The sequence below is a fragment of the Cervus elaphus genome, chromosome 8 (assembly GCF_910594005.1).
Source record: "Cervus elaphus chromosome 8, mCerEla1.1, whole genome shotgun sequence".
Lineage (NCBI taxonomy): Eukaryota > Metazoa > Chordata > Mammalia > Artiodactyla > Cervidae > Cervus > Cervus elaphus.
Window position 1 is genome coordinate 35165675 of NC_057822.1, and position 25343 is coordinate 35191017.

A 25343-nucleotide genomic window follows, 5' to 3' on the forward strand; every position below is an offset into this window, starting at 1 on the left:
TGTTGTACGGGCAAATGCAAGAATCTGGGCGCACTGATATCAATCGTTTGATATGCACCTCAGCTATCTAGGATCAGTTTCCTGTGATTTCACATCCTGAGTTTTCTCAGGGTTCACTGTAGGGACTGGCTGCAATCTGATAGCTGCTAGATGGCAGGTATTCTTTTCCTCCTGGAGTGTCCTCAGGATTCACAGTGGGGAGTGACTGCAGTCTGATGACTGCTAGAGGGCAGGTATTCTTTTCCACCTGAGTTTCTTCAGGGCTGACCAGCTTACTTATAGAACTGCAATCGCTAATAACTGTGATATCCTTGTTACTGATAGGGCAGGAAATATTCCATTTCAGATGTCACTGGGCAATGTGAGTGATTGTTGTTTAGTTGCTAAGTCATGCCTGACTCTTTTGTGACGCTATGGACTGTAGGCTGCCAGACTCTTCTGTCCATGGGGTTGTCCAGGCAAGAATGGAGCAGGTTGCCATTTCCTTCTCCAGGGGATCTTTCCAACCCAAAGATTGAACCTGGGTCTCCTGTATTAACAGGTAGATTCTTTACCATGAGCCACCTGGGAAGCCCATCTGAGTGATACCAAGGAAGGGTGTTAGTGCTGGTAATTGCCTATGAAGACTATAGATAATAATCACAAGGATAAGGGCCTTGTTTTTGTGGATATCAAAAGAGGATGCCATGATCTGAAAGTTTACAGCTTATTAATCAGGCTTTCATGCCTGAGCTGAATCATGGAATGAATATTTTCCACTAGAAAAAATATTCCAAAGAAGCCTTCTGGATGCACAGGATAGGAGGAGTAGTCTTGCTCATGAATGCCAGATTTCTGATAAAGAATAAACCATAGGGAACATTCTCTGAAAAGTGAGGGGAGAATATGGGAGGATGTAGGTATCATGGTGGAGAAGGAAATGGCAACCCACTCCAGGGAGAATCCCAGGGATGGAGGAGCCTGGTGGGCTGCCATCTATGGGGTCACACAGAGTCAGACACGACTGAAGCGACTTAGCAGCAGCAGCAGCAGGTATCATGGAGCCAGTCATATCACTGGGAGTAGGGGTTGAGCCTCTTTAAGAAAAATAATGCAAAATAAAAATCTTAAATTAAAAAAAAAGGATATAAATAAACTTATTTACAAAACAGAAACAGACTCACAGAGAGCGAACTTATGGTTACCAGGGGAGAAGGGTGTCGGGAAGGGATAATTACCAAATGTGGGATTGACATGTACACACTGCTGTTTTTAAAATGGATAACCAAGGACTTCCCTGGTTCTTCAATAATTAAGGCTCTGTGCTTCCAATGAAGGGGGCACAGGCCTGATCCTTTGTCAGGGAACTAAGTTCCCACATGCTGTGTGGCCAAAAAAAAAGCATAAAATGGATAACCAAGGACCTGGTGTAGAGCACAGGGAGTTCTACTCAATATTTTATAACAACCTAAATGGGAAAAGAATTTGAAAAAGAATAGATGCATGTATACGTACAATTGAATCACTTTGCTGAACACCTGAAACTAACATAGAGTTGTTAATGAACAAGACTCTAATATAAAATAAAAAGTTAAAAATAATAAAAATCTTACTTTTTAAAAGTTTACCAAATGTCCCAGGCCCTGGAAGAGGTGATGCAATTGAAGAGCCCGAAGCTTTAAGCTTTACTTCTTCAAGGTAAATTCGCTCTGGGTAGAGAAGGTAAGGTTATATGCAGGAGTAAAGACTGCTGGGAATATATGTGTTCCAAGTTTCAAATAGCACTTTAGTGAAAACTTCCTCTGGGGCTCCCAGTATTTGGAAACTCAAGATGGATGGGGTGGGCCCCGGAAATTCAATATAATAATAAAGTGGCGCTTCCTTCCTCCCTTCTGGAGGTGGATGATCTAGCATTTTTAGAAATTGTATTTGTGGGCTGTTAAACATTTTATGAATGTTCACTTGACGAAATGCTTAGGATGAGTTGTTTTTGCTCTTCTCTTGACCAGAATTGCCAAGCAGGAAAATATGGAAACATTTCAAAGCAAATAATTCACAACCTGGGCTTATGTCAAGCTCTCTTGGAAATATCTTCTCCTCCTGCATAACTGACATTCAATATGCTTTTGTATGGAAACAGGCTGGATTAAAATATCCTAAAAGTGCTGTCAGTGTGCTGATTTTATTTCTAACTGCTTTGGTTACCTTTCAATAAGAATTTAAGAAATCAGTCTTAAATGATCAAAACATTCTCTTCTCATTTATTGTTTTTGGCAAAATCTGAGCTACTAGGTATATTTTTAACGTTTAGACAAGTAAATTTGGGAGAAATGAGAGAAGTGAGAGACTAATACAACTATTTGATTATGTATTTAAGGAGCTTGCATTCTAAAAGATAATATTTATGAAAATAAACATTAATTTCTAAAATTCTTGGGTATAACAGTAATGGTTTTTATGAGAGCCTGGGAAGTCTAACATTTAAGACTTATGGCATGAAAGACAATCAGCCACACTGTCCTTTGTGATTATATTCATTAGATCAAGCATTAATATTTTCTTTTGTCAGAACGTAGCTGCACTTTTGCTTAACATTTTCTTTTAGATGTTATAAGTAATAATTGTGCTACTATTAATACATAATAAAGGACCAAGTGGCCTGGAAAATAAACCAGGGGCTTTTCTTGTCTGTCTAGCAGTTTTTTATTGTTTGTTTGGTAGACCTTGGTAGAAAGCCTGGGGTATACAATATGTGGAAAAATCTAATCGATTTTATTTTTCCCAACTCCAAGTCATTTATCAAATTATTTCAGATTGCAAATCTAAGCACTTTTCTATAACTTAGCAACTTTCTTTCCAAGAGGTGTCTTTCTTAAAAGTGTTTAGCATACTTTAAAAATCTATAAAATGCTTCAAGTCTTAACTTATTAAAAAAAAGTGACACATAAGAATTCTCTCTCCACCAAATGGGGTAGGAGAATTCAAACATTTCTTACATTAGTATGTGCTTCTTTTAATGTTCCAGTTTTCCCTGAAAACATCAACAATCTCAGGGAATTAAAAAAAATTTAAGCACACATTCCGGACTGAGGACTTCTCCTTGGCCTGTTAACAGTGCCTTAGCAGGAATTCTGAGACATATGAGGTGTCTGTCTGAATCAGTACGAATGATTCAAGAAGATCAAGGCCAACACATGCTCTGCAGAGATGGGAATTTCTAATGTTTGGTTTTCATTGACTCTGACACCCTAATCATCAAAAGAAAACAAAAGTAATGAAGATTTTATTTCAGTTTATCATAATCTCTACTGTTAGGTCATTTGGTTAATTTTATTTTAGCTGCTTAAGGAATTTATTATTGAACATTTAATATGCACCTTTCTGTGTCTAAGTGCTGAAAGAGGGTCTTGCTTTGATTTACTGCTGCACTAAGAAAAGCATATCATTATTTTATTTTTATTTTCAAAGAGATGTTTTACAACGACTTTAAATGATGTGCCAACCTATATATGTATTCAAATGAAACAGAAATTATTTTTTATTTGTATCAATAACACCACCCCCTTTTGATGGTGTTTTCAAATGACATTCATGTGTGTGCACATGCTCAGTCACCCAGTCGTGTCCAATTCTTTGTGACTCCATGGACTGCAACCCACCAGGCTCTCTGTCCGTGGAATTTTCCAGGCAAGAACACTGGAGTGGGGTGCCATTTCCTACTCCAGGGGATACTCCCAACTCAGGGACCAAACTTGTGTCTCTCGTGCTGCCTACACTGACAGGCAGATTCTTTACCACTGAGCCACCTGGGAAGCACTTCAAATGACATATGTGATACTAAGGCTGCAAAATGAACTCTGTCATCACACAGATACAAAATAGGTAACTGTTTGTATACTTTTATTCTGGTATACAAGAAACATATGCTTGCTTGGTTTGCAGCATTTAGTATAGTTTTGTATGAGTGATACTTGGACAAGTCACCCTTCAGCTGTATTTTTTTTTTTAATTACTAGAAAAAAACACCATATTGCACATTTATATAATACTTTTTTTAAAAATACATTTACCATGAACATGAACTTATAAAACTCATAAAGCAGATAGACAGACACTATTATTTCCATTTTACAGATGAGGACATTAAGCTTTGAGTAAAATTTATCTACAGCAGCAGAGCTGGTGGGTGGCGGTGCTCTTCCCTAATCAAGAGCTGTCCTTTTGTAACTTCTTCCCTTCCTAGAGACTTAGAATTTCATTTATTTATAACTTTAATTTTTCTATACTGTGTGTTAGTTGCTCAGTCATGTCCAACTCTGCAATCCCTGGACTGTAACCCACCATGCTCCTCTGTTCATGGGATTCTCCAGGGAATAATACTAGAGTGGGTAGCCATTCCATTCTCCAGGGCATTTTCCCGACCCAGGGATTGAACCCCAGTCTCCTGCATTGCAGGTGGATTCTTTATCATCTGAACCACCAGAAAAGCCCAGTCCAATACTGTATAACCACAATTATTGTTTAAAAAAAAGACAAAGGCCTTCCTTCTGAAAAAAATTTTAATAATTTTTAATGATTCTCCTGTCTGTTATGCACAGAAATGTAGGTGGATGGTATGTACAACTTAAAATGAATACTTGCAGGGATCTGTATTTGAGCTTATGAGCCAAAACTACACTTTTCATCTGCCTACAGGCAATTTATCCTTAGCGTTTGTCTTTCCTATTGTTCTTACTTAATTTATATTCTTCAGGATAAAGCAGAAGCTGAGTTTCCTAGACCTCCAATGCATTAGGAAATACATAGATGTCTCAAGGGAATGTTGTCATACTAGTGATAGAATCCTGATGTTTTATAACTAGATGCAAGATATCCATTGCATCTGGAACCACTCATTATTTGTAAAAATACATTTTTTGGCCATTAGAATTAAGACTTTAAATAATGCCTCCAGAAATAGTAGCTAATTGACAGGAAGAGTGAGTGTACTAGATAAGATATAATATTCAGATGATTGTATTGGGCTTCAGTTTCAATTTAGGACTCACCCTGAGTATCTGCAGAGTAAAATATGTGCAATATATAATTTAAGGAACATTAAAATTCCCTATTCTTTAAAACATATCCCACTGCCTGAGGTCTTGAAAGTGAAAAAGGTGAAAGTTTTAGTCACTCAGGCCTGTCTTACTCTTTGCGACCCCATGGTCTAGGACTATAGCCTGCCAGGCTTCTCTGTCCATGAAATTCTCCAGGCAAGATTACTGGAGTGGGTAACCATGACCTTCTCTAGGGGATCTTCCCAATGCAGGGATAGAACCAGGAAGGCCCTGAGATTCTCATTAATAAGTCAAACTTGAACTTTAAATATCTTTTCTATCTATCCATCCTTTGATTCAATATCCTTTTACTAAATATTCATCACATCTATGTTCCTGACCTGTGCTAGGTATGAAGGATATAATAGTAAATATAAGTCTTCTTCTAAATAGCCTGGGGCTTTGGCTCAGATGGTAAAGAATCTGCCTGCAGTGCAGGAGGCCTGAGTTAGATCCCTGGGTCAGGAAGATCCCCTGGAGAAGGGGCCGGCCACCCATTTCAGTATTCTTGCTTGGAGAATTCCATAAACAGAGAAGCCTGGTGGGCTATACTCCATGGGGTCGCAAAGAGTTGGACACAACTGAGCAACTAACACTATCACTTTCTTCTAAATAGACTCACAATCTAAGAAAGACAGTAAACTAATGAAGTAAATAAACGATTAGAATAAAGTTGCTGAATTACTCATAAGGGGTGCAGAATAGGTTCTTGATAGATATTTTTGAATCAATAATTACATGTAAACAGGGCAATGGTAACATTCCATGGAGTTAATATGTAATCAAGATGAAGATACTAGAAAGAAATGTTTAGGAAACAATTGGAACCTGGGCAGGTAACTGGAAGTAATAGAAGTCATGGACTATCAGGAACTGCTGGTACTTTTTTTGACTGGAGGCATGTGACGAATAAGCAGAAAGACAAAGCTGGAAAAATTGGCAGGAGCCATAGCTACCAAAAGCCTTCATGCCACAAGAAATTGAGATTTGTTTTAACCTGAGACCTAAAGGGGTCTTGTAGGTTTTTAAGCAGGAAATGAAGTGTGACTATTAGATTGGAATGAGGAGATCAAGGAGACCAATTAAAAAAATATTATAGTAGTTCAGTCAAGAAATGTGGTCATCATTAAGTTCACTGTGTGTGCTGTGCTTATTTTTCCTAGAGTCCTGGTTTACTCCTATTACTCCTGACTTAATTATTTATAGCATTTTCTTTTATCCTCAAAATTTCCCAGTTAGAATGCTAAATGATTTCACACCTTAAAATCAGAACTAAAACAGAATCAATGAAGATGGAGAAAATGGTTGTATCCTTGAGGTATTAAGATGTTTAAATGGGTAGATGTTGGATGCTTATGAAGAATGAGATAGAGGTGAAATCAAAGATGACACTGAGATATTTAACTTACACAAGTAGATAAGTTGATACTATTCACCAAGCCAAGAAAGATAAGAGAATTCCATTTAATGTCAGGAGAGGTGATGTTCATTTCAGTTTTGGAAAAGTGACATTTGAAAAAGCATGGAACATTCCAATGGAGATGTCAGGTCAGCAGTTAACTATGTGTGTACCGCTTGGTACTCAGTAGTTCAGTGTTACTTGAGGTGGGACTATTTATGATCTACTACCACCAAGTTGAGAAAATTCCCCAAACTAATCAGACTAAATGGATGCCCTTAGCCTAGCTACAGCCAAGTTCCTGAGAAGAGGATAACCTTATAGATAAGAGAAGGGGTTTTGGAATATGAGTTACTGACTCAAAATGGTGCATCTTTTATGAGATCATGCAATGGCCCCATTTCCTATAGAACCAGGACTAGAATCAGTAGACTCTGGCATCTGTTAGGGAGCAGTAAAAAAAATATGGGCTAGAAATTGAAAAGGAAACATGATAATCAGACTTCACTTCTTTAGAGTTTCACCTGGCTTGCCCTGACTCAGTTACGCAGACATAATCTAAGAAGGATACCAAGCAGATTGTTTTTGTTTCATAGTAAACCATAAAAGTATTTTTCTAATTTGGCCTATTGATTTTTCTTGTTAGTAACTAGATGTGTGACCTGCAGCAAAGTCACCTGCTGTCTCTATAACCACAGCTGAAAATAGGGAGGAGATTGGGTGATCTCTGGCATTCCTGTCAGATTTAAATTAGACACTCTAGTTTCTGGTCTATTTTATTTTTTGGTTCATATTTTTTATTAAAGTGTTAGCTATTTTAGAACTTGAAAGAAAAGTATTATGACCATGGTTCTGGCTAATATAGGTAGCAAATGGTTTAAATAGGAAACTAAAAATATTGGTCTTACTTCAGAAAATTCCAAAGTGGTTCACAAATAGATGCAGAAATTCTTGTATGTTTTTCTTCCTCCTTTTGACATGCAGCAAAATCACATTTGGGGGATTTTAAAAAATGATATAAACACCTTAGACTATGGGCAACCAGTTGCTGTGGGGGAAGAGTTTTTTTCTCTTGGGGTACTGCCTTCAATCTGATAGTCATTTTGGCTCAGATCAGTTGTAAATACCAGCCAGTTTCAGTGAAATGTAACTGGTGTTTGCTCTGGGCTAATGGGACAGCCATGTACTGTTTGCTCTGACAGTAGCCGTGCTGGAGTATGCCCCGTACATTATTCAGATCAGCTCGCACAATCCAGATGCCCTAATTCCAGGTGGACTGTTAGAAATCTTTTTCACTTACAGCAACAGCTGTACCACTTTGGAGCCTGAAGAGCAGTAGTTGGACTAACCAACCATTGTTACAAATTCACTTTTCTCTGGTAAACAGTTTGCATAAACTAGCATAACTGAAGGTATTTCCAAGCTGATCCACGCTGAAATGATAGGAACGTGGAAAGCATTATCTGTATTATGTTAAATGGTTTGCTTGTTGCCAACACTTAATCATTTAAGACACTGAATAAAATGTACATGCCAAAATTAGAGTTATAAAATTTGCAGTTGTATTTTCTATATTTTTTGTTTCCATCTCCCAATACATGAACTATGCCCTTCGTGTTTTTTATATTCTCACACACAGATTGCTCTAAATACTGTCATAGTTATTTTGAATATATAGTAAAACTTTTCTGGCTTGGATTATTGCTAAAGAGAAGGTTGAAATATAAGGTGCTTCACTGTTGCCTTATTATTTGCAAGTAAATAGTATAACTCCAAATAACTACAAAAGAAACATTTCCAGGTGGAACTCTTGTAAATGATGCTTGAATGAATACGATTTACTTCCTGATACATAATATCCACATGTGTAAAAGAGTAGAAACAAAGCAAAACTAAGCCCACAAATAAACTAACAACCTATAAAAAAAAATTTGTTAGTTTGAATGAATTAAATAAATCTTTGTTATCTTGTTTTAGGCTATTAATTTTCATGTATGTATGACTATATATATATATATACATACATGCACATGTGTGTAGGTCAGTTCAATTCAGTTTAGTCACTCAGTTGTGTCTGACTCTTTGTGACCCCATGGACTGCAGCATGCCAGCCCTCCCTGACCATCACCAACTCCCGGAGTCTACCCAAACCCATGTCCATTGAGTCGGTGATCTCATCCTCTGTCGTCCCCTTCTCCTCCTGCCCTCAATCTTTCCCAGCATCAGGGTCTTTTCAAATGAGTCAGCTCTTCGCATCAGGTGGCCAAAGTACTGGAATTTCAGCTTCAACATCAGTCCTTCCAATGAACACCCAGGACTGATCTCCTTTAGGATGGACTGGTTGGATCTCCTTGCAGTCCAGGGGACTCTCAAGAGTCTTCTCTAACACCACAGTTGAAAAGCATCGATTCTTCAGCACTCAGCTTTCTTTATAGTCCAACTCTCATATCCATACATGACTACTGGAAAAACCATAGCCTTAAATAGATGACCTTTGTTGGCAAATTAATGTCTCTCCTTTTTAATATGCTGTCTAGGATGGTCATAACTTTCCTTCCAAGGAGTAAGCGTCTTTTAATTTCATGGCTGCAATCACCATCTGCAGTGATTTTGGAGCCCCCAAAAATAAAGTCAGCCACTGTTTCCACTGTTTCCCCATAATTGTGATTTAAGTAAATGTTTATCAATAGTATAAAAGGAAACGTATTATACCCAGACCAAGTCTTAGCATTTCAAATTCGAAAGTAATGGCATTCATGACATTTAGAGTGCCCATAGTTGTTTTTTTTTTTTTCCCTATAGACTACTTAATTTTTATGCTATTTCTGTAATTTCCATACATCATCTAATCATATAAATAGAGGTGAGTACTATGAAAGTGAAAATATGTCAATTGACAATAAGCATGTGTATAATTATTGTTTAGTCACTAAATCATGTCTGACTCTTTTGCAACCCCGTGGACCCTCTGTAGCCCACCAAGCTCCTCTGTCCATGTCCATGGGATTTCCCAAGCAAGAATACTGGAAGTGGGTTGCCATTTCCTTGTCCAATCAGTCTTCCCAATCCAGGAATCCAACCCGTGTGTCTGCACTGGCAGGTGAACTCCTTAGTGCCGAGTCACCGGAAAGTCACATCCGGATGTGCTCTTGTCTCCCCAGAGCACAGTCATGTATTGCATACAGACTAAGGTGCTCCACAGATACTCCATTTAGGGAAAAGGGAAAAAAGAAAAAGAAATTCATACACTTTAAAAAGGTTTGTGGGAGAAAAGTTTGCAAGATGCTTTTGCTTTAAGGTTAATCACATTTTCTAATATTTAGCAATCAATGATATGGACTTCAGGCAGAATATTCATTTTACATACATGTAATTTGATAGTTGGAATTGATCTTTCCCTTTACTTTTACTATAGCCCATTTTCCTTTTGAGAGCTAAATAAACTGAAGATTCAAGAGATTAAGGTAATTGTTTAAAAATCAAATGGTTCAATGTCAAAAGTTCAAGAATACAACCCTAGAGATAGAAGGACCTCATGTGGTCAATTGCTTCATGTCTATGGGATTCTCATCTTCAAAAGCTTGCTGACCTTGGGGACTTCCTGGCAATCCAGTAGTTTAGACTCTGCACTTTCAATGCAGGGGGTGTGGGTTGGATCCCTGGTCAGGATCTAAGATCCCACCTGCCATGCAATGTAGTTGGAAACAAATAAACAAATAAAACCAACATCAGAGAAATAAAACAATAAAACAGTAATGTTCTCTTTAAAAAAGAGAGTTGCCTGACATCAATACCTTTTTTTAAAATGTATTAAGACATCTTCACTAAATAATCTTCATGACGTTGGGATAAAAAACACTCAAGCAAAGAGACAGACTACTTTTGGATGCACTTGGAAAATTAGTTGGATGACCTGAGAATTTGGACACAGTAAAGGCTTAATGATTTCCTTTAGATTCAAACAGAGACACTGCAGTTGAACTAGATGTTCTCAAAGATAAGTTTAAAAATTTGGAAAAATGGCTGTACCTTCTCTAACTGAAAAGAACTGCTGGGAAATCTTTAAGGAAACCCCTAAAAGTTCTCCTCTTTAGATTTCTAGATACATATGTCAACTAGTAGCTAAAGTGATAATTAGGAAGAGGTTCAAATATTACAATATGTTGGCAAAAAGAATGTAAACAAGAGAAAGATGCAAAAGAAAGTTGCCGGAACAAAAAATAAAGATATAGTTATCATCTTCATCCCAGGATGAAGAGATATAAATTTTACATGATTACTAATATCAAGAGAGGTGACAAAATTCTTACTGTTCATCTTAAAATCAAGCTAAGGAATGTTGGCCCTAATGTAAAATCACATTTCTTTTTAACCTTTCTTTTTTGACTATGCTAATAATGTTCTTCAGCTTCATCATGTAATAAGAACATATGGAAAGGTATAAAGTGTGGAGTTTTCCGCTCCCATTTTATTGACTCATCTAACCATGAGTGTTTAAACAGGGAATGTACTCTTGTTCTATTAATATTTGGAAAGGCTATAGGAGTTGCTGCCTGAGGATACAATAGCTTACTTACCCTTAGTGGAGTAGGAAGAGGAATTTATTGACTAAGCTTGGACTAGGAATAATAAGTCCATAAGCAAGAGTGCTGTCATGGAAAATCTTTGTGCTCTCCCATTATTCAAACCCATCTCCTCCTGCTTCAGGGTTAATTTTTGCTCTTGGTAAGGTAAGTAATCTACATAGACATGTATATGAGTATCTATTCTTCCTTAACAGTCCATCTTGATCTAAAATCATAGTTTATATATATATAAACACACACATATATTCTCTATTAGCACTTAACATTTTGCATCTAGTAGCTTTCCTGTTTAAGTCCTTTGAGTAAATTAAAATGCAAATAAGATGGGAGGACAACATTGTAAGCCATTATCAGTATTTTATAATTAAGTCTAGTTACTTTTTCAAATTTCTGCTTTAGGTTAGTTTTTCATAAGAAAGATAAGCCATAATATCTTATTTGAGAGAAGAGCTAAAACATTATGCAGTGGCAGAGAGGGCAGAGAATAGAAATGCTAAAGTCAAAATCTACATGTGGATTAATGAAAAATTGTTAGATTCAGAGAGTCATACACCAGTGGCTGTGGTTATGCATGGGAAGGACTTTAAACTTCCCTGGTCCTGTTTTCTCACCTGCAAAATGGGAGTCATAATTTTTAATAATGATATTTATCTTGAAAGGTCATATGAATAAATAAAACAAAATATTTTAGTCCGTGGCATATGGTAGGTTTACAGTACATGTTAGCTTCCTTGCTATTTCTGTTTTCCTAAGAGAAGTAATATATTCACCTGTGAAATAGAGTGGACTTTATAATTAAGTTCTAGGGTTGGTGAAAAGTGAGAAAAAGATGAAAGCCCAAGTTAATATGCCTTCAACTGTCACACAGGGTCATTGTAATTAACTTATTTACTATAGTATTAAGTTATTATATTATTTATTATTATATCATCATTATTATTTTGTTTAAAGTGTGTGCAAGCGTGCTAAGTTTCTTCAGGCATGTCCGACTCTGTGTGACCCTAGAGACTACAAGCCAGAAGACTACAGGCTCCTCTGTCCATGTGATTCTCCAGGCAAAAATACTGGAGTGGGTTGCCATGTCTTCCTCCAGGGATCTTCCCAACCCAGGGATTGAACCTGCATCTCTTATGTCTCTTGGATTGGCAGGCAGGTTCTTTACCTTAGTGCTACCTGGGAAGCCCTGTGTGTGTAGAGTAAAAAGTTTTTTTTAAAGTAGTATCACATATAATCAAACTAAATAGATAAATGAGTGCATAAATAAACACATAGAAAGAGACAAAAAACATTTTGTGTAACATATATGTTCACACATATGCACGTGTATGTGAGACAACTGTCTAAATTCAATAGGCTTCTCCAGTTCTTACTGGTTTGGGGAATGTGAATACATTTTGTTTGTTTTTTTCCAGTTGTCTTATGAAAAATGAAGATTCAAAATCCAAATGTCTCAAATGCTGGTGTATTGAACTCAGTTGTAAAAAAGATACAGAGTTATAGCCAAATATCAAAAATTGTTCATAATACCAAAAAAAAAAGGCATTTTCTCTGTCCACTACCTGATCTGTGAAATGGAAAAATGCCCATCAGTGTTAAAGATGTATGCCAAAGAGGATAAAAAATTGACAACTCTTCATACTTACTATGTGCAAGTGTCCAGGTAATAAATCCAAGCTGATGGATTAGCACCATCATACAGAGACACATGCCATTTTAGTTAAAAGGATTTAGGGTGATTCTTGGACCTAGAAACTTTAATCCTATGGCTAATATTGAGAGTAACAATTATCTGAAGATTAAAAAAAATCTCATTAAGCACATCTTTAATTTAAATAGAAAGTAGGCATTAAGCATGTACTTTTGTTTGTTTCCTAAGAAGATAGATTTGTATAATATTTTTTGAAAATATGATGGTTGACAATTCATCTATTTAACAATTTAAAATTTCACTGAGTTAACAAGGTAAAATTTCCTAGGAATAATATAATACTTTTAATTAAAACAATAAATATGAGAAATGCAGCACATGTAATAAGACAAAGGTTCACATTTTTATCGCTCAGTTGAAAAGTAAATTTTAGGATATGGTGTATGTAAATATCCATTTAATAGTGTATTTGATATATTTGCTGACATTTGCCTTCTCTATAACCCCTGGGATTTGAGTCCAAGTTAATCATACAGTGTCCCAGTGATTATGGCCACAAATTAAACTTGACTCTCTTCATCACCCTTACATAATTCCCTACCAGGAACAAGCTCTGTATCACCTGTCAGTTGATAGCCCACCTCTTTCTATCTTTGTCCTGCTGACAATAAATCCGCTCGCCAGTTAATTGAACAGATGTACCCAGTGCTGCTTCCTGAAGATCCTCAAAGCCAGGCTTTGATGGACAGTTTAGAAAGTGGCACAATAAAATAACAAAAACCTTTTAAGCGAGAGCACTGCTTTGTTCTGCTTAGAACGTTAAGGTCACTCCAGCTCATTCTGATTCTGGGGATCTTAATTTTTACTCAACCAATTTACTTGCAGCTGTCATTCTTTCCAGTATTAAAAGTTCAGCTCTTCAAGTGTGGGGAATTGGGGGGATGGTTGTGTGGGAAATGAGAAGAGCTTGTTACAAACTAAAAATGGCAAAAACAAGTGAAATCTGGCTTGGCTCTCAAGTACAAAAAGTTATTTTCAAAGCCTATAAATTATGACATAGTGATTAACATGTAATTTAAATATATTTAAACAACAATTATATCACATTTCCAGCCCAGCTAATTGGCCTCACAGATGTTCCCTTGTAGATGCATTGCCCTTCCAGGGAGATATGAATGAGGTGCTTTTTATCATGGAAAACAGAAAAAAAATGGAAACAGAAACATAAAAAGCAGCCAGTAACCCTAAAAACAATGAACACTAAGGGGACTTTGCTTAGCAATTTTTCCCATTTTAATGGTGAAAACTAGGAAGAACATGAAGACACTCTTATTACTGTGATGGTATCTGGCAGTGTGTCCAGAAGCAGAGTTGGCAGGTTGCTGATGGAAAGACTTATTAATGCAGGACAGCAGATGCATTCAAATAAAGCATGGCCACACTTCCTGTCTTGGAACACACTAACTGCAAGAGGTCTAGTTATTTTTAATATGATGCCTTTACAATTGAAAATGGCCTAGCCCAGATAATGAATATAGATAATAAAGTATTTCAAGATGAAGAATGACTTGTAAGTTATTCTTTTGATCATTTATCTCTCAAGTTTTATAAAATGCTAAACATGTAGCAGGCAGTGCTATTTTTTCAGCCACAATCAAACATAACCCAGTATAACACTCTTGCAAATAAGAGGTCAAAGGAACACTGGTGATTATGAATACTTTGAAATACTTTGCTTTTTAAGATGTAATCATAGAATTGAAATAAATTCACTCCAACCTCACTTTACTCTTGCTTTTTTCTTTCAACAATCTCAGGAAATATTTGATCGTACAATGTAAACTGGTAAAGGCCACTGGCCAAGCCTGTCCTAGTATATCACGATATCTCCAGCATCTAATGTAATCCCTGTGCTTTTGTCATAGAAATTTAACAAATATTTACTAAATGCTTGCCAAATAATTCAAGTTTAATGAAAGGGTAAAGCCAAGATTTGTAATATGATAAAGTACCAGCAGGCAGGTATCATATTTTTGTACCAGCTCTCTATTTTACATATCACTGGATTATATGGAAAATTTCTTTCTCACATTTATGAACAAATGAATTAGATTTCATAACTTTCTGAAAGATAGCAAAATATATTTCAAGTGATGTGGAAGACAGGTAAGCAGTTAAAAATGCTCTTTGATGAGAAGCCTTGGCAGTTTGATTGCTTGACTTTAAAAATCTGATTTAGCAGGTGTGGACATTTAAATTTTATATATCCTCTACATTTGTATAATAGTGCAGAGCTTACAGAGTTTATTTATATGTAAAATATCTTATTTCTCCATTAAGAATAGGTATCTTCATCAAGAATACAGTAGAGAGGTCAAGGATGAAAATGAAATATTTCATGATTGACCACATCACTTATAATTGGGACTGTATCTCAATCCCAACAATACCATACAACAATCTGTCTACTCTACAAAGCTCCTCCTATGCATTGCATAACAAATATATCCAAATTTCCATGTTATAATCTTCAGTGTGTTGTTAGTTATGTTACTACAGAAAGAAAGAGATAAATATTTTCTATACCATTATGTAAGTGACTCGGTTATGGGCAGAGTTAAAATCTAAACTCAGTGTAGGTGTTCAGAGCTTGTTCCCTCAAGTTCAGAAGACTCAGTTAAGGAAAATTCTATTATCTAGTTGCTATTAATTTGTATTGAACCGTTAATCTCTGTGGAACCATATTCTTAGGTTGTTCTGTCAATCTATAAATTATAAAAACATCGACCTGGAATAAGATTTAGCTCTGTTTTATAGATGTTTCAAGATATTGTCTTTGAGGTTTATTTTAGTCATCTCTGTTCACTTAAAGCCAGAAGGTACAGAATGAAAAGTTCACAAAACCAACTGTTTTTGTCTTCATTATTCATTATTTCAAGTGCCTCAAAAAGTGCCTTGTGCATACACAGACAGTGGTTTCTCAAGAAATGTGTTTAATAGATGACTGGTATTTTTCAATCATTTTGAAACAGAACTGGCATTCATATGTCTTCTGTACTTAGCCTAAAGAAAGTTATCTTTAATATTTTCTCATATTTTTATGTTGACTTTTATTTAGCCCATAGGTTAGAGTTGTAAGCCGTAAGAATATGTCTTTTTGGGTTTTTTTTTCCTAATTGCAATCTAATTTCAACTGATTCTAAATACATAAAAGTAATGTGTGTAAAGAATGTTTCCAGGAAAGAAACCAATTTTTCAAGATTTTCTGCTGTTTGTTCACTTAAAAAAAGACTAATGAGAAAATATTATTTACCCTTTCTATAAGGAAAGGTTGAGAAGCTGACCCTTAGCTGAAGTGGTAAAGAATAAATGTAATTTGATAACAAAAATTATTCCAAGAAAATTGAAATCTACTTCTATCTCTTTTTAGATAAACTTCTTATAGGAGAAAAGTTAATGTGGTGATATGTGATCATTCCAGTCACCTAAAGTATAACAAAGGAAAGCATCCCTTGTTTATAACTCTAGTTTATTATTTACTGCTTTTCCCTTTCTTCCAGGGTTCAACAGAAGAATATTTATTGTCAACATAATTTTTAATGCATTTAAAATTTTTCTTTTTAATTTTCCTTTACAGGGATTGAATTATATATAGTATCCTCAAAATATATAAATAAACTTTCTTGAGATCAGAATACATAAAATTTTACTGTTTAGCAAACATCACTGTTGTGCATGTGTTCCCTTTTGGTTCACACAACTCATGTGGCTTTTCTTTTTCTTTTCTTTTCTTTTTTTTTCCATTCATATCACCTCTTATTATATCCATCATTCCATTTTTCTTTCCTATTAGAGTGAAATTGGACACAGCCCTCCTCCTGCCTACACCCCTATGTCAGGAGTAAGTATTTCACAATCAACCTTCATCTTTTAGGATTTTTGGTCTTTGCCTACCATATTTCCTCTCTCTCGTCTCACCATAATTTCCTCATTTTGCCTTTGCCAACAGTGAGTTAAGGATTTACTGTAGCTTGTGTAGCTGCCTATGTAGATATGTTTTATCTCAGTAGATAATCCAGAGCTGAGATATCATGCATCTACAGTAGCTTTTGATTTTCATCTGAAAAATTTACCTGGGCTCATACATTATGCTTCTGGGTGAGGAGGTTATCTTTATTTCCATGATTATAGGTCTTGTGCTAAAAAGTCAGAATTTTGGTGATGATTTTCCAGTTATGTACTATAGACTCAAAATTATAGTAACAACAGACTAGAAGGCAATAAGGAACTATCACTATTCAAATTTCATCACTGTGCTTCTGTTCATAATGGTAACTGCCTATAGTTAATGACATTGCCATTTGTCTTGAAAATTCACTTTGAATTTTTATTTTTATTTACTTTTTTTTTGAATTTTTACATTAAAAATAGGCAGTTGTGGGAAAGAATACGAAATACTTTTTATTAGACCATGTGTTAGGTGGTTAGTAAAACTAAAACATATATTTCCAAATTGTTTTCCCACAATTGATTTACTTTATAGGACAAAATTGGAATTTTAGGTGTTTCTAGTCTATAACTCAGACTCATTAACTATTAGGGGGGAAAAAAACACTTAATAAACTCTGACTTTGCTCTGATAGACAAACTTCTGTATTCTTTTGGTTATTAACATCCATATTTTTGATTGCTATTCCTCCCCATAACTTTGGTCCAAATGTGTTTCTACTATCGACAGAACCAGTTTGTCTACCGAGATGGGGGCTTCGCTGCAGAGCAAGGCGTACCCATGCCCTACAGGGCCACCACCAGCACAATCCCAGAAGCCCCCATTGCTCAGGGGGCTACCGCAGAGATCTTTGATGACTCCTGCTGTAATGGCACCTTACGCAAGTCCGTGGCACCCCACGTCCAAGAAGACAGCAGCACCCAGAGATACAGCGCTGACCCCACAGTGTTTGCCCCAGAACGGAGCCCACGAGGAGAGCTGGATGAAGAAGGTTACATGACTCCTATGCGAGACAAACCCAAACAAGGTACAAGCAGAATGCTCAGAAATGATTGCCATTTGACATTTACTTTCATCAACATAAGCAAAGTCTCGAAGGGAAATTGCCAAACCATTTGCCTGTGTGACATTTGTGACCCACAAAAGGCCTAGACACTGCTACTCCTAGTAGGCTAACTGAATTAACACCATCCACATCATCTAGGGGCTTTTTTAGAAACTGGAATCTCAGACCTCACTTGATTAGGAATCTGCATTTGAACAAGATCCCCAAGAGACTTTTATGCACAATTAAGCTTGACGGACAGGGAGGCCTGGCGTGCTGCGATTCATGGGGTCGCAAAGAGTCAGACACGACTGAGTGACTGAACTGACTGACTGACTGAAGCTTGAGAAGCACTGATATAAACATAACTTTATTGGAATATTTAAATGAGGTAGCATATCACAAGATTTCAGAACCCTTGCTCCATTGGTGACCATAAAAACTGGTATTATTGGTAAAAGTGTCCAAAGCGTTTGATGGCACCAATAAAAGATTTGATTGATACATTAAAATGGTGTCATTTAAATGACCTGGCTTATTATAGGGAATTATGACTTCTGATAGGGTACATTTCAAAAATTAAAGTTCTGTCCCTCCATATACTTTATGTATACCATCACATCTTGAAAATATTCATAGTTTATGGTTTTAGGAAGCACAGCAATAACTTTACAAAGTTAGTAGTAGGACTGTTAAATATCCAAATAAATTTCAATTTTGAAAAAGCCTCTTTCCTTCTATGTTAACAGCATCAGAAAAAAGAGAAGACAGATGATGTTATTAATAACTGATGGCTGTGTCCCAGAGTCTTCAGTGTCACAGTAAATTATATTTTAAGACTCTGTATGAAGGTCCTTTATCTCCCTTAATATGTAGTTATATTCACTTTTGTAATATGCAGTTAAGGCATCACTAAGTACATATTATCAATAACCTATTAAAAATATATCCACTTTCATACGTATGAAAGTATTACTGTAATGAAGAATTGGATGTTTGAGTAGCCCAGTAGTGACACAAATGTAGGTTTTGGGAAGATTTGGCAGATCCTGGAAAGTGGAATGTTCCCTGGGAAGATTCTCAACTCAACCATAAAACTATTCCTGTATACAGAACCACATGGCTATACAAACTTGCATTAGGACAACAGAGAAGCAGATTGCATTGAGAAATGGTAACTTGAATCTTCCAAGAGAAAACCAAGTCAGTCTGTGTAGACTCACAGTAGGTAGACCATCCCCAGATTTTATCCCTGTGTACTAAGAAACCCACGTTTCTGTAGAAGGTTATTCTATTCTAGCCCAGTTCTCAGAGAGCAGATAATTTTAGTATAGACATACCTATATTTTCAATGGAGAAATTTCAGGAATCTGGTAGTTGACTCCCTTTTAAGTTTTTTTAATATATTTTTCTTAAAATGACAGTAGCCTTGAGACCCATTCAAATTAAAACTTGTGATGAAGTGTAAAGTTCAACCTACTCCTGTAAGGGCAACAGTGAAAACCATGCCATAGAACAAGATCCTTCAACATGAGTTAGGGAATTTGAATTCTAGTTCAACACTAATTGTATCCTTCATACATCATTTAATCTCAATTTTCTGTCTATAAAGCTGGAAAAATACAGCTTGCATGCCTTTTTCACAGGATTGTTGTGAGGCTGAAGTGATAGTGCCTTGTAAGATACTGAACTGTAATCTGTGAATTTGATGGTAGGATGTTCACTATTATTATTACTTTTTGCTCAGTGCTCAGTCATGTCCAACTCTTTGTGACCCCATGGACTGTAGCCCACCAGGCTCCTCTGTCCATGGGATTTTTCATTACTGTCTCTTAACTTTCACATGATGCTAAATAGTTAACTATATCCAACGGCTCTATATCCAGGGAAAAATAACCCTGGATTGATAAGAGTTTTCTCTCTATGTGTCAAGTTTATTATGGGGGATAGGGAGTTTGTTTCAGAATGATAGTATCCCAACAAACAGGCCCTCTTCCTACCCTGACACCAAAATAGGAATAGCTAAAGTGTCATTTTTGTGCATATATTTAAAGAGAGGATATGCTACCTATGTGTAAGAAAAGAAAGTGAAGTCGCTCAGTCGTGTCAGACTCTGCGACCCTGTGGACTGTAAACTACCAGACTCCTCCATCCATGGGATTCTCCAGGCAAGACTACTGGAGTGGGTTGCCATTTCCTTCTCCAGGGGATCTTCCAGACCCAGGGATCGAACCCGGGTGTCCAGCATTGCAGGCAGATGCTTTACCCTCTGAGCCACCAGGGAACACACATATGTGTAGATATGTCTATAAAGAGTCTACACAATAAACAGAGGGGTAGAATTAAACTTGACGGAAGCAGTATTAGCAACATTAAAAAAAAATTCTCGGCCAATCCCTATTCTAGATAAATTTATTATTTTGAATCATACAAAATAGCTGCTCTAAGACTGGTTTCAACCTACAAAAACAGCAATTTCATATGATTCAAACTAATAGTTTGCTGTCTTATGATTATGATTCAGTTCAGTTCAGTCGCTCAGTCCGGTCCGACTCTTTGTGACCCCATGAATCGCAGCACGCCTGTCCATCACCAACTCCCAGAGTTTACCCAAACTCATGTCTATCGAGTCGGTGATGCCATCCAGCCATCTCATCCTCTGTCGTCCCCTTGTCCTCCTGCCCCCAATCCTTCCCAGCATCAGGGTCATTTCCAATAAGTTTCCAATGATTATGATTAGCCATTGGAAATAAATGTTACAATTATATTTATTGTTAAGCTTGTATATTATCAAGCAAGTCAGTTTAAAAGCATGTTAGCTATTTATCTGATTTGATTAGCTGAGTCTTTTCCTTAGATGTTTTCTTTCCTGTGTGTTTATCTTTCTGAGGGAACATCTATAATCAAACCCTTATTACTTATGCAGACATTCCCAGCAAATGCATAGACTAAGAAACACTATTCTTTCACTTCATTCATTTATTATGGCGTGGAGCTAATCTTGATTTTCCAATACTATTTTTAAAATTCTCACTTCTCCACAGTTAAATGCTATTTAATCCTGATAGGTTGTTTTATTTTCTAACAGAAATAACTAACTTCTAAAAAATAGAAGCATTTAAACAACCGGCCCCATGTGTAGGAATGTGAGTCGCTCAGTCCTGTCTGACCATTTGCGACCCCACGGGCTGTACTCCGACAGGCTCCTCTGTCCAGGAACTTCTCCTGGCAAAGATACTGGAGTGGGTTGCCATTTTCCTTCTCCAATATGTAGGAGAGACAAATACAATTAGAAGGAAAGAAGAGCAGTCTAGGGGACAGGAACTCTGACGTTGGCCCTGTCGGTGCCTTGTTTTGTCACTAACATTTTTTGCCCACTTACTCCTCTTTCCTATGACAGTTGTAATCAACAAAATAGTTTTGGGGGAAATTCATGAAACCTGTGGCTTTATTGTTCTGGAAAAGGAAACTAACCAGTCCTGTATAACCGTGGCTGGAATTACATTTTCCAGCAAGTAGATGTTAACTGATCCTTTTGTATTCCATCAGAATACCTGAACCCTGTGGAGGAGAACCCTTTCGTTTCTCGGAGGAAAAATGGCGACCTTCAGGCTTTGGATAATCCCGAATATCACAGCGCTCCCAGTGGTGCACCCAAGGCAGAGGATGAGTATGTGAACGAGCCGCTGTACCTCAACACCTTTGCCAACGCCCTGGGGAGCGCCGAGTACCTGAAGAACAGCGTGCTCTCCGTGCCGGAGAAGGCCAAGAAAGCATTCGACAACCCCGACTACTGGAACCACAGCCTGCCCCCTCGGAGCACCCTCCAGCACCCAGACTACCTGCAGCAGTACAGCACAAAATATTTTTATAAACAAAACGGACGGATCCGGCCTATTGTGGCAGAGAATCCCGAATACCTCTCTGAGTTCTCGCTGAAGCCGGGCACTGTGCTGCCTCCGCCGCCCTACAGACACCGGAACACTGTGGTGTGAGCGCCGCAGTGGTTTCAGGTGGAGAGACACGGCCACTCTCATTTCCCGCCGCCTCTCTTTCTCTTCTTTTCTTCCTTCTACTCCCAAGGCCAGTAGTTTTGACACTTCCCAGTGGAAGCTGTAGAGATGCAATGCTAATTTCGTGCTTATCTAACTTGAACATTAGAAGGAAGGACTGAAAGAGAAAGAGAGGAGGAACCACACTGTTTCTTCATTTGTCTGCATGGGTTGGCCAGGAGACTGGAACAGCTAGAAAAGGACACGCAAATAGGAGACAATACTGCCTGCCATCAAACTGGTTCTCAACGTTTCCCTTCCCTCTCCTCCCCACCCCACCCCCATTTCTTTTCTTTTTATTCCTTCCTTCCTTTCTTTCAAAGCAGATGCTTGAAAGATCCAAGCTATCTGTTCCTATCTGCAGGAACTGATCCGTATATTTTCAGCATCCCTGGTAATCCTTAAGGACGTTTTCAGTAGAACAAAACGATAACCTTTTCTATAATGTATGATAGTAACTTAAGATTGAAAATCCAAACTCTTTCTCCACCAGTTTCTGTCTTGACAAGCAAGAATGGCCAACTCAGCTTTCATGATTTTTGAATCTTCATCCAAGTTATAACCAGTAATTATGTTTGGGGAGCTTTTTTGTTTTATCACTTTGTTTTGCTTTGATCTCTCTCTTCATATTACTTTCTCCCTTATCCTCAGCTTTAATTTGTAATTGCAAAGATTTTTACATCAAACCTTCTTAGGTGTTGCTATAAATTGAAAGAATTGTAAAAAGAGATATTTTAATACGGTGAAATGGCCACTATTTTAAATATACAGTCTTTAAAATTAGAAGGGGAAGCCAAGGTATTGGTCAAATATAACATTAAATCTAACTTTTGTGTTTTACAGTATTGAATATGGATTCTCCTCCCTCCATTCCTTTATATTCTTCAACATTTTCTTCCCCTCTATGAAAGACAGTACTTGATAGGTAGTAATAATATTAAGAATAGAAGGGAAACTAAGAGACAGTTCTGTGTGGTTCATGAAAACTACTGACACTTTCAGGGGTGGTCCAATGGGAAATCCTTTGAACTGGAAGAAACACACTGGATTGAGTATGTCTACCTGGCGGATACTCAGAAATGTAGTTTGCACTTGAGCTGTAATTTTATTTGTTCTCTTTCTGAACTTCATTTTGAATTTTCAATGAAGCAATATGAAAGCAACCAGCAAAATAACGCATTTGAGTACATTTTTTTAAAGAGCTAAGATAAAGAAAGACTCTGGAAATGCCAAACCAAGCAGTTAGGATTTTGGAACAGTATCAGGGGATTATGGTAAAAGAGTCAGCACATGTTCCACATGTAATATCACATTTTCTACATGAGGAAAGTTGTCCAGTTTGTACACTCCATTTGAAGGAATGCAAGTAAGGATTGGCTTAAATTCCATGGAATTTTTAGTATAAGACCCTTATTTATATTAAGTGGAAGGTAACTTTGCACATAAATTGGTATAACAAAAAGAAATAAACAGTCACTACTTATAGATAGATCCTTGGGTTAAAAGTTGTAAATAAATGTGAAAAAAGTTTCTCATGTAATTATTTTAATACACAACATACTACCCTTATGATACTTTATATGATAACTCTTTTTCTTCAGACAGCATCCTAGTTCTAGAGCCATCTTTATTGTGTATCATTTTGAAGAATACCTGTTGAGTTAAGATGAGCAATAGAAACAAATGATAGGGTTGAATTTTTAGAAAAATGGAGGCCTCAGGTCAGCAATTAGAAAAACTGGATATAAATCTGCCCCTTCTAGAAAAATCTGCCCCAATTTATTTGGAATTTTGTAAAAAATATTTCTTTCCAGTGATAAGGTATTGGGAATTTGAATGTATCACCTGGTGGTGATGGTTTAGTTGCTAAGTCGTGTCCGACTCTTGCGACCCTGTGGACTTTAACCCACCAGGCTCCTCCATCCATGGAATTCTCCAAGCAAGAATACTGGAGTGGGTTGCCATTTCCTTCTTCAGAATGTATCAACTAATTGAAAACAGACTAAAAATCTCCATGGGAAAGAGTAGAGATAAAATGACAAGAAATCTAGGTTTCTGCCTATTTTGAGTTAAGTCTCTCCACCCATTCAGCTCCCTTATTTTTCAACTCATATTTATTTATAGTCTACTAAAATCACTGTGTTATGTGGGGAACACCCAGATAAAGGCAATACTATCCCTAACTTTAAAATTTTACAATTACAATGTATTTGGAATGACATTTAATTTTTTTTGTAATTCAAAGAATACAATTGCATGGACACTTCTTTGAACAATCGTATAAAATCAGCTATTTGTTAAAAGATCTTCTGTGAACTCATCTGGGACATGAGTGAAACGTCCTACAGGTTACTGAAGGTAACACATAGGATAGTTTCAGTGTTATCATCCAAACGCAAACTGGTCTAGAAGGGTATTGTGTCACTGGCTAAGTGTCATTTCCAGATTCTAACTTAACCATTAAATCAGCAATAGATGTTGGTCTTTGCCCAAGAACATTGGAGACATTGGGATTGATTTCTTCCAGAGTTATGAAAAGTGAGGGAAGCTAAAAGAATGAGGTCGAGTAAGGAGGGGTTTTATGAGAGCTCTTACAGTGAAGTTCAAACATGAATTTCCCAGGGGTGAAGACAGAATGATTCAGGGCCACAGCCTAAGAGCTCAGAGTTCTTCCACCCAGTCAGAGAAGTCTCCAAGAAAAGCAGTCCTCACATCATCATTTATGGAAGTTTAGATAGTTTTTTTAAATAAATAAATAAATTTTTCTAAATAAATTTTTCTTTTTCTAAATAAATCTGTACCAACTTATCACTGACAGTATCTTTGTTGGATGCTACAGCTTGACTTTTTCTCCTGATTTACTATATTCATATGGTTTGGGGTGGGGGGGGATGGGGAATGACAAGCAGAATCACTTAGAGAAGAAAAGAAAATTATTTTACTGTAAGGTAATAGAAATATATTCAGTAAAGGTAGTGTCCTCTTCATTCTAGGAACATAAGACTTTTACATAACAGTTACTAATAACTGGAGATAGATGCAAGTATATCCAAAATGACCTAAAATGCTTCACAAGAATCTAATTGTTCCTTTTGAATGATTTATCTAGTACATACTTAATTTCAATTGTTTTAGAGTTTCTCTTTTGTTTTATTTTTGTCCCCTAGGAAAACATATTTCAAAGTGTATGAGAGGGAGAAATAAAAAAAAGTTTATTTGTTCCAAAGAATAACTTACTCAACTCAATAAAGTGAAATTTTAAAATGCCAATTAAAGCCTTCAAAGTGCATTGGGATATCAGATTATTGCAAGCTAGTTGTATTAATGCAAATATGCAGAACCAATTAAATAAATTTGAAGAAAATAGTCAAATTACACAGACTGTATTTTTTTAAAATCATCAAATCTTGTAGCTTAGACCTATCTTGGGGAATCTTATTTCCAGGTAAGAAAAACTGTATAACTAATTGTTTGTTCAGGGCGGTAGTTCTTAGATAGGTAAGAAAAGATGTCCTCTAAACCAAGGTAG

General features: G+C 36.7%; 1 protein-coding gene across 4 annotated transcripts in view; it reads left to right on the plus strand.

Annotated features, from left to right (window-relative positions):
* ERBB4 (erb-b2 receptor tyrosine kinase 4) overlaps positions 1 to 24546 on the plus strand; it is a 1218836-nt gene extending 1194290 nt beyond the window's left edge. For 2 of the 4 annotated variants that reach the window (XM_043910154.1, XM_043910155.1), the window contains exons 26-28: positions 16562 to 16609; positions 17447 to 17744; positions 21312 to 24546. In XM_043910154.1, the coding sequence (XP_043766089.1) occupies positions 16562 to 16609; positions 17447 to 17744; positions 21312 to 21757 (792 nt within the window). In that variant the 3' untranslated portion in view covers positions 21758 to 24546. The remainder of the gene's footprint in view (positions 1 to 16561; positions 16610 to 17446; positions 17745 to 21311) is intronic. The other 2 variants (XM_043910156.1, XM_043910157.1) reach the window with 1 other exon arrangement.
* Positions 24547 to 25343: the final 797 nt, after the last annotated feature.